This window comes from Fukomys damarensis, unplaced genomic scaffold (genome assembly GCF_012274545.1).
Source record: "Fukomys damarensis isolate Sample0158 unplaced genomic scaffold, DMR_v1.0_HiC HiC_scaffold_38, whole genome shotgun sequence".
NCBI classification, from domain to species: domain Eukaryota; kingdom Metazoa; phylum Chordata; class Mammalia; order Rodentia; family Bathyergidae; genus Fukomys; species Fukomys damarensis.
The window spans coordinates 42,489,210-42,499,910 of NW_022900950.1; the positions used below are offsets into that span (position 1 = coordinate 42,489,210).

Consider the following 10,701-nt stretch of genomic DNA (forward strand, 5'->3'; position numbering starts at 1 on the left):
ATAAAATATATATATATGGCAGAAGGCGGAACCACTGAGCCAAATCCCTTGCCTGTAAACTATATTTCTTCCTGTTACTACAAGCTGCACCTCTCAGTTAAATGAAATACCACACAGTGGTTTCTGCTGTCTGCTTTCTAGGGACTTACTGTTCTTCGCACCTTTTGGAATGTTTAACAGCACCACTGGACTGCACATGGTGGGAACCTACCGCAGAGGTTCAGGAGTGAATTTAGAAGATCCACAGTACTTAAACTTTACATATCAGGGGCAGAAAACAAGGTTTATAGTATAGGAAATACAATACTATAGACAAGTACAGTAGAGTTGTTCTAAAGCTATTATTCTCCACGAGTTGCATTCCTGAATATCACGTGAGGAGCACTGGGTTCACACTTCATATTAATTAAATCAGAAACTCTCAGAATCATCATTCCTCAAATCTCTTCAGCTTATTTTAAAGGCATCCAAGTTTTGGAACTTCCAAGGAGGCAATTACATTTTTTTTCACCAGCATTGAGAACATGCCACCAGATCATAGGCTTACACTCGCCATTAAGCATGGGGTGTGGTAGTTTTCTAGGGCTACCATAATAGAGATCCACAGAAGAGGTAACTTAAACAGTGGTTTATTCATTTCTCACAGTTCTAGAAGCTAGAAGCTCAAGATCAAGATGCCCTCAGGACTGATTTTTCTGCAGCGCCCCCACTCCTTGTAGCCATTCTCCATTCAGGGTGGTGCAATTTAAAAGAAAGAGCTGTTCTGCAGGAAAGCATGAAAGTTGGGAAATGTACATCTGGAGTTAAAAGAAAAAGGAAATTGAGGAGGGATGGAGGGAGGGATAGAGAAAGAAAAGGAATGCTATGAAGAAAGGGAGAGGGGAAAGGAGAGGAAAAGGGAGGCAGAGGGAAGGGATGGATGGGACTGCAGCATTAAGTACATAATTCTGTGCTAAGAAGAACAGTAGAGCAAAAGGAGCATCTTACTACTCACCCTTCCATTTCCAATTTAAATTGGATCACAGCCTTTTAACTGTATACTGCTAGTAAAGAAATGTCAACCAATTTATCTTTCCCCCTCAAAAAATAAACAAATAAATTGGATCACAGCCAAATGGAGAGGTGCGATCCCCATTTCCAATTTAGGATTCTGGAAAGTAATTTATTTGTCAACGTATCTCTGCTTAAAGTAAGACACAGCAAGATATACTCAGTACCGACGTGTGTGATGTGATGCCAACTAGTAACTAGAGTGACACAAGAGTCCACATATGGGTAAAAAAGAAACTGGTCTTCCTTGATGCTCTATCACTGTAGGTTTGAGACACAGGGGGGGTAATTTCATTTCTGTGTCCTTGGAGAGTCACCTCATTCCTCTGGGTCCTTCTTTCCCAATATGTCACAAGAGTATTTCAAGACTTTAAAAATAATGGTTAAAAACTCACTGAGTTAGATGACCTCCACCTCTTTTCTAGGTTTCATCGCCAACACTGTTTGCAGTCCAGAGTTCCTTTCAGCAGCCTCCCAGTCTCTCTCAGTGCCCTTCCATTAGCTTCGGCAGCTCAGTGCCCCTTGGAATGAGTATTACCCCCATCGACTCTCCAACAGGAGGCATCTCCTGTGGGCACCTGTGTCCGTGTCCCCCAGAATTCATGTCCTGGAATCTTAACCTTCAAGGTGACGGCATTAAGAGGTGGAGCCTTTGGAAGGTGATGAGATCATGAGGGCAGAGCCTTCATTATTGAGATTAGTATCCTTATAAAAGAGACTCAGAGGGGTCTCTCACTCTTTCTGTCCTTTGAACTAGAAAGTGGAGTATCGCAAAACATCGTCTACTAGTGCATTGGTCTTTGACTGCCCAGTCTCCAGAACTATGAGAAATAAGTTTGTTTTTGTTTTTGGGGTTTTGTTTTTTGTTTTGTTTTGTTTTTTTGTACCAGGGCTCAAACTCAAGATCTTGTGCTTGGGAGGCAGGTGGCAGCACCACTGAGCTAAATCACCAGTTGTTTAAATTTGTTGTTTTTAAGTCACCTGTTCATGTTATTTTGTTATAGCAGCCTAAACAGACTAAGATAGCAATAACGTTACCCCCAGGCACAGCAACAAGGGAAAACATCTGAGACAAGTCTGAACTTCAAATCCTGTTTTAGCCCTGTAGTCAGGGCCAAGCCATCCTTGTTCTTAAAATGGGAAGATCATCTGCTCTGGCTTACATGTTAACGGAATGACTGTGGGCCCTGGAGCTGCACTATGAGGAGAATAAATCCTTCTCTCTCTCCAGAAGGGTTGTCTGCTATTCCCTCTGTTGGCCTTGCTCTCCCTTCCAAAGAGAAAACAATTTTAATCTTACTCTACGGGTGGTGACTAGATTTTGAATATTACACTTGGCATTCACATTCCAGAAAAGCTAGGACCTTTCCTGACTCTTCTATAGCTCCTTTGTTCCGCCAAACTCACCTTCAGAGGAACTTCCTTTAGTCAGCCTTACTAATGTAACCAATGGCCCATTGTAATAGGTACTAAAGAATTAATACAGGTCATGCTGGAAGGGATGGAGTAACTTGAACCTTCTCAAGAGTTTTCCAACTACATCTCCCATATCCCTAAAGATTCTGACAGCTCTTTAACCTCTTATTGCAATCCACATGCAATGCAAATGTTTGTGTACTTTTTCCTCTGCCTTTTTGGTTTTTTTTGTTTTGTTTTATTCTTTTCTTTTTGGTACCTGGGATCAGACTCGGTTCCTTGTACTTGCGACACAGAAGGTGGAACCACTGAGCTAAATTCCCTGCCTTCCTTTGCTTTTTATGTGTTCTTTTACTTTTTGTTTGTTTCATCCTTTTTTGAGAGTTGACTGTATATTTTGAGAAAGAGGTTCCAGTGAGTAAGATGATCTTTACCTCCAGCAAGAACCACTAATTTAGGAGTTTGCTATAAATTGTTAGCTGAAGGCAAAAAAGGAAGAGCAGTAGATTTCCTGAAAAGGCTAAGAAGAGATTTTTACAGAGGCAAAATACTCTCCTCCCCAGATGGCTCCCAGTGCCAGAGATGTCCTAGTCTGTGTGAAGTCTGTGCCATTGTTCTTAAAATGTAGGGCCACAGATTAAAGGTCTGAATGGTATGATTTTGTGGACTTACTTTCTGAATCTACCTTAGGTTTCTGGTTTGCAACTGAGTCTTCAATTCCTGTGGGTTAAGTAGGAACACTGAAATCATAGCCATCGAGTTAGTAAAATCTACCATGAGATTCATAAACTGTGGGCTATCTAAAAAATCATATAAGGCCGGGTGTGGTGGCTCACGCCTGTAATCCCAGCACTCGGGAGGCGGAGACAGGCAGATCACTGTGAGTTCGAGACCAGCCTGGGCTACATAGTGAGTTCCAGGTCAGTCTCAACTGCCTAGTTAGGACCTGTCTCAAAAAACCAAAAAATAAATAAATAAATAAAATTTAAAAATCATATAATGATTTCATGGGGGAAGACAGGCTGAAAAAACAAAAGAAGAGTGAGATCCCGACTGTGCATGTGTATGTAGCTAATGCCTACATGCTAGCAAGACTCATGTGAGGAAAGGGCAGGCAAATGGTGTGATCAGAGACGGAGGGGATGTGAGGGTGGTAAGGTTTTACGGGGGATGGAGTGTGCAAAGGAGTATAAAGCACGTGAGGAGTGTGCATTTACACATATACATGTGTGTGCATGCAAGTGCAGTCCTGAGTGCTACAGTGGGAGCTTGCATGTCCAGAAACTAAGTTTGCTATTGAAGGCCAAAAGGGAACAGGAGTGATCTGCTCCCCTACCCTAACCCAGGTAAAACTCAATGATGTGGAACAATAGACTTCACAGTCAGGCCGACTTCTTCATAAAAACCCTAAACAACACCCATTGGCTGAGAGAAATTGGGCAAGTTATTTTATCTTTTGACATCACATTCTCATTTTGAAGGAAAGGACTGTTTTGATCCTTATTTACACTTTTAGTTGATATTGTATAATAGCAAAAAAGGTCTAAAGGTGTACGGGAAGTGGGAAAAGTAGGGGAAAGCTAAGAAGGGAGCAGAAAAAAAATAAGAGAAAAGGAAAATAATGGAAACAAAGACTTTGTAAATAGGTAAGGGTGGAGGGGATGAAGGGAGGCCAAGGGAATGGGGAAAAAATAAGAACCAACATACGTCATGTAAAGCTACAAGATCCCAATGATGAATGTAAGTAACTATATCGTATACCTAAGATGTCACAATAAACAAAACAAAACAAAGAAAAGGGCTGTTTCTTGGCATCCATGAAAGACTGAGCACAGAGTAACACAAAACACTTAATAAACAATAGCCAGTAATTTAAAAAATTCTAGCCCATTTCTCAGAACTGATTGCAAAAGGAAATTCCACCCTGGCAACAAAATAACCTCCAAGAAATCAGTTATTAAAACACATTCATTTTCTATGGCTTCTTTATTTGCATCAGGTTATTTGGGAGAGGAAACAGACTACAAACAACTCTTGATTACTGTGGCTCTTGGGACTACTAGAGTAAAAACATGAAATCCTCAGGATGATACTCCCCAGTGGTTTTAACCAATAAAACCTTTTACAAGGATTCCTACTTGTGAGCTAATAAATTGACTGGGATTTTCTGCCTTGTTATGCCTTGTCCTGTCTTGACAAATGTGCCTCAACTCTGAGAATTTGCCAACAGTCCCAGTAGGATGTGCTGCACAGCAGGACAGCTGGGGTTCTGAGCTGAGCACAGTGTGCCTTATGGGGCTGTGGCTAATATTCTGTCTTTAACATCAAAATCAGATATTGCTTTCAGCATTGAAGGGGTTTATTGCAACTACTGGAGATATAATAAGTAATTACTTTGGAATTGTAAAGCAAATGTGTTGTATAAATACGCAGCCTATGGTACTTTACAATTGATCTAGGCTACTTATTTTCAAAAACAAGAATTAATTCTGAAAGCAGTCATAGTCACCCAGTAATTTTCTTCCCTACTGAAAGAAAGTGCCTGCAACTAAGTAAGTCAGGATAATTACTAATTGATTATATAAGAGAACTGCAAAGTTGATTATGTCTTAAACATAAAAGTAGTGCACAGCCCTTGGTTTTGCTTTGTTTTTCCTTTTGTAGTGTCTACAAATTTTTCCCTACTAGTGCTACTCCAGCTGTGAAGTTCCTATGGCTCATACCTTGCTAGAATGCTCATCACCTCTAAAGGCTGACTTCTCCATAGGATAGGTGGGACACTAAGTAATGGACTGGCTACCTCAGGCTCTATTATCAACCTTCTTGTGGTTATCATAGCTGGTACCACCAATGCCCTCCAGTATGTTCATGGGAAGAGGAAACACAATTGTGGAATTCTTCTCCGTGGCTACTGTGGTTAAGGTCTGTAGGTAGCGCAGCTGGAGGGCTATGGGGGACTCGGTCAGCACCATGGAGGCTGACTTCAGGGCTTTAGATGCATTCATTTCTCCTTCTGCTGCAAGGACCTAAAATGAAAGGAATAAAATGTGTAAATGTGACTAAGGCTTTCCTTTTTGGGTCAGTGTTGATGTCTGTCACAGCCCCAATTCTGTGTTTTTTCTGCTTACTTCTTAGGCCAGGATAAGAGTTTCACATCCTATTGTGACTGGAGAAATTCAAGGAGGCTGCACAAAGTGCAGAGATATTTTACAAATTAGAAGTCTTTAGATTTCATTCTCAAACACAAAAGCACTGTATTTGACACAAACATGCACCTGTCCGTCCATCCTGGGAAGGTTCCAGAACCTTTTGGGGTCTCCCTACATGCTGCAATCATTTTTAGAAATGTCTGAAATTCAAGTGTTCTGACTGGCTGTTTTACTGTTTTTACTTATCATGTGAGATATTTTTACTTCATTCTGATGACAATTTAGTCTCACTCATAAAATGGGAGAATCGTTTCTAGTTCTTGCCACCCTCGATTATAAGTAGCAGCAAGTGGCGGCCTGATAACGTCACAGGGACTCTCTTTATCACTCTGTGCTCTTTCTAGTTTTCAGAATGCCCAAGAACAACCTGGCCAGAGCTCCCTGTCCATATGCAAAAGTGACGTCTCCTTCATCCTCTTCAAATCCCCGCTTGGGTGCTGCTGTAATTCAGCAGGTAAAGCACACAGGAGTAAGGAATGAGAGCACAGAAAACTTTCATCTCCTCACAAGGAAGATTCCAAAGAGAATATGCAAAAGCTCCTGCTCTCTGTGGCTGGTAATTCAGGAAATTTATCTACATAGACATGAAAGTTACAGACCAACAATTTTAAGGGCCCTTGGGGCCAGGCTAGGTTTACATTTTGTGGTTCTAATCTGCACTGTATGTGATTACTTCCTTTTCAGCCAGTATCCTGGTATAGATCAAGACTGTCTCCCCACATCTCTATGTGTTCAGAGCTGGGACTTTTGGAAGTTGATTGGATCCTGTGGCTGACCTGCTATAGGGAAGTGAGGACTGGAAAAGGCAGGTCACTAGGGCTGTGGGCTGAAAGGGTCTCTCCTTCCCAGCGCCTCCCCTCTCTCTCTGTCTTCTGGCTGCCATAACATCAGCAGCTTTCCTTCAGCAGACACCTCCACCGTGCCGTGTCTGCCTCGAAGCCAGCTGAGTATAGGCTGAATCCTCAAAAGACTGCGAGCCAAAATAAACCTCCCCCACTTTCAATTGCGGGTGTCAAATATTTTGTCCCAGCACTGAGGAAACTTACTGAGACATCCAGTAGCATTTAACACATCTAAAACAATGATGCTCAAAGTACAGGCACTAAGTGAAATGTTTCCAAAACACCAGCTTTATAAAGATGCAGGTACCTGGGCCCACACCAGACCTTGTTTAATCTGGGTAAGTATTTTGTTGCATTAAATTCTCTAGGAGGCTTTGATAGGTAGCTAATGCTGAGCCTCACAATGTTAACTGCGAGTTGCCAAGCATCCCAATGAACAAGCTTCTGAAAGGTATATTATGCTGTTCATTACCTTTTAATTCAAGGGGAAATCTTTGAGAAAGAAATTCTTTTCTTACATCCATAGCCAAGAGACCCTATTCTTCCATCCAGGCTCTGTCCTGTCTGCCCCAGGAGCAGCTCTCTCTCCTTACCCTAGCTCTGGCTTCCCTCGTGGCCTCAGCCTCAGCAGCCATGGATCTCTGCAACTGTACGGGGATCCGCACATCTTTGATTTCCACTCGGGCCACCTGGATCCCCCACAGCTCAGTGGCATCATCCAGCAAAGTCTATTTAGAAAAAAACATTTTTAAATAAAATATTAATCAGAGAACCAAAGGGCCAGGGATGTAGTTCAGCGGTGCCACAACTGCCTGGCAAGTGCAAGGTTCTAAGTTCAATCCCTGGTACGCCCCAAAGAGAAAGGGGGTGTGGGAGAGGAAGAGGAAGAGGGAGAAAAAGAGAGAGGGAGAACAGATGAGGAGCTGTAAGTTTCTACTGTGGGGAGGTGAATCCCATGAAGATTTCATGAGCAAATTCTGACAGATCTTTAAAGAGGTGGTCCACTGGAACAATCCATCCTGCAACTACCAGGAAATGTATGATATCCATCTGGATTTAGGAAATACCCTGAATTTGCTTGTCACTGACAGCAACGCATGGGCTTCTCAGAGGAACCTGTCCCTGACTCTGCCATCTGCAACTGTAAATCACCGAACCAGTTTCTTAACTCCTCTTATTCTCAGTTTTTTCACCTAAGAAAGGTTTCCTGTCAGGATTTTCATGGGATTTAGAGAAATACATATATCTACCATGCTTAGTAATGATTCGATGAATATAATTAGTGAGTACTTACTTTCTTTTACCAGGGTTACATAAGTAGCAAGACATTTTTTTTTTTATCAAGACATCATTTTTAGTACATAATTTTTAGGGTTTGTTTTTTTAAAAAAGTATCCTAAATTCAAGGGTATCTTTGCTCCTTTTTAAAAGCTTAAAAGCATGGAAGACATCTTGCTGATTATCCTGGACACAGAAGTCAAGAATGACTGGGAAGTAATGAGCTCTGAAAAGTAGCTCTCCCAAAGGAGAGGGTGGAAATCTCACCTCCAAAAGCAAGTTATCCCTAACCTGTCTGATTTCTTCAGGATCTTGGAGTTTGTAAGACATCATAAGAAGCCAGTGACCTGGTTTTGGATGGGAAGCTTCTGGGTTGTCAAACTCATGGGGTTCTTGCAAATGACATGGGAAGCTTGCATACAGAACTGACAAAACCTTATAAAACCTTGGGGCTTTTGCACTACCTAAAGAGAGAGATCACACAAGAGACCAAGAGCTACCCAAGACCTAGCTAACCAAAAGGGGGCTTAGGAAGAAAATATAATTGATTTAAGACAATACATAAATGCAATTTATAAACTAAAATGTGCACAAGATAAGGTCATATGCACTGCAAGTTCAACGATAATAATTATTGCTATTAATGTATTTTTGATATTTTCAAAATTTCTGGATGTGGGGTTTCTTTGCTGTCCTAAAAGAATCTTCTTCTAACTCACATTCCCCTGCAATTTAGCAATACAAGGATGATTTGTGAAACACTGAACTTCCAGAGTAAAATTGAAAACAAGACGAGTCGCTAACATCCCCATAAAAGAGTAAAATGTTCAATGTTAGGTCATAATTTTAAATTCCAAAGGAAAGAGGTAAAGGATACAGTTCCTGCAGCTTCCTTCTCCCATCCACATGTTGAAGTGCATGTATATCAGGTGGTAACAGACAAATGAAATCACAAACTCACAGAGCAGGCATCTGTGTGTATATGTGAGTGTGCAAACAAACACTCATGTGAGGGAGTGCTCTGAACTGCTGATGTCTGATAGTCAGAGACCCTTGCAATGAGTGAATTACAGATGCAGGATATGAGTTCTTGGTATCTTTACCTGAATGCTGTGGGCAATCTCTTCTCTCCCAGCTAAGATCTGGGACAAGGTCTGTGTGCCTAAGACATTTCTCAGAGTGGTCTGAGCCAGAAGAAATGTGGCTTGGTGGACATCATTGACATTAGCCACCGCTGAGACAGCACTGTAGATTCTATAATAGACAACACCATCCACCTGCGTAGTCACAGAGTCTCTGGTGAGGATCTGCAGGATGAGGAAGAGCAAAATCACATACATGTTAACTTTCACAGCAGTCGACAAGTTTTAGCCATCCCGAGAGCTTTCTTAAACTAGGAAACCATTAACGACAATTTACGCTAGCCATCATCAAAAACATGTCCTCACTTGAATATAATGTGATCCTACCTGGTGAAAACATTCCTGGACAGATTTGGTCCCTGTCAACACCTGTAACTTTATCTTGGAGAAGTCTACATCCCATAGAAAGAAGCCCTTGACTTACGAAGGCAAGACTAAGGGTTTCTATTTTGGAATGTAATAGTAGAGCTCTTCTGAAGCTCTAGCATCTTCCACTTAACAGGCGAAGAACACTTGCTTCCCTGACAATACCTGTAATCTTGGTTTTCACTTTTTATCTGACTTGGTGATGCAATTTTTCTTAGAAAACACAGATGGCATCAGAGACAATGTTCTATATTCTAGTATAACAAAATAAAACTTCCTTGAGAGGCTCAGCATCAACCATTTTGATAATAAGAGATTTCTGGTGTCTATACCATGGGAACAGAAGCTAGCACTGTCCTTCTAGAGCAGATAAGCCCTTGTTAAGTCATTAAGCCTTCCAAGGGCTCCATGATGGAGTTCAGAATTCAATTCCCTGTGGTCCTGACAGTGATGGGGAGACATCATTGTTGTTTCTTAACTGAGGTTCCTATCTTCTCCTCACTTTGCCCTTCCCAATCATAGGTCCTACCAGTTTTCTTCTCTTTTAACTTCACTTTGATTATGAGAAGGTAACCTGATTCTTAGTAAGCTCTATTCCTCTTCCTTACTCCACAACTATTGCTGTTGGTCAGTTGTTCATAGCATTTCAAGAATTATTATTCGAAATCCAAATGTAGTGAGCCCTGTATAACCTTTGCTCTGTTCCCACACCCACTCAGCTTTGTTGTATCAAATATACACAAAAAATTAAAGTAAAAAGCAAAGGTGAGTCACGTTGATACTTGCAAAAAAAATCTTCTGGAAGGTGACAGAGAGATAATATAACCAGTCACTGTTCTGAGTGCAGTGACCTCTCTGTTTCTTCTAAGCTTCTGTTCTGTCACCTCCATTCTGCCTTCCTTCCCAAATGCCTCTCTCCTCTCAGGCTTTCTCCCACCCAGCCATTCCAAGTTTTTTTCATTTGTCCTTGGCTTCCTTCTTTCTCAGTTGCATAACAAAGCCTGGCATATTCCAAAGCCACCAGGGCAACCCAAGCAGATCCTGGGTGGCTTCAGTTCATCTGTCCCCCATATAATTTTAAATTGTAAACAAAATTTCAGCTGTCCATGGAACAGGAAAGATACAAGCTTTATTTCTAGCAACTCATCTCTAAATCCTTACCTCTTGTGGAGGAATGTTGCAAGTAACTGTGCGAAGATCAACTTTGACAAATACGTCTATACAGGGCAGGATCAGGATCAAACCTAAAAAAGAAGAAAACTGATTCAATGTCTTAGCCTATTGAAAATAATTGTAATAAAAAGTCCCCTGGCTAAATAGTACAGTATTTTCATGAGGCTGTGTTCCTCAGATTTTTTTTTTTTTTTTTTTTTTTTTTTTTTTTTTTTTTTTGGTGTC

The 10,701-nt window shown here is 41.2% G+C and overlaps 1 protein-coding gene across 1 annotated transcript in view; it reads right to left on the reverse strand.

Annotated features, from left to right (window-relative positions):
- Positions 1-4,452: 4,452 nt before the first annotated feature.
- Positions 4,453-10,701, reverse strand: part of Stoml3 (stomatin like 3) — a 21,568-nt gene continuing 15,319 nt past the window's right edge. The window contains exons 4-7 of the mRNA XM_033759986.1: positions 10,465-10,547; positions 8,899-9,102; positions 7,111-7,245; positions 4,453-5,492 (exon numbers count right to left, since the gene is read on the reverse strand). Of these exons, the coding sequence (XP_033615877.1) occupies positions 5,268-5,492; positions 7,111-7,245; positions 8,899-9,102; positions 10,465-10,547 (647 nt within the window). The 3' untranslated portion in view covers positions 4,453-5,267. The remainder of the gene's footprint in view (positions 5,493-7,110; positions 7,246-8,898; positions 9,103-10,464; positions 10,548-10,701) is intronic.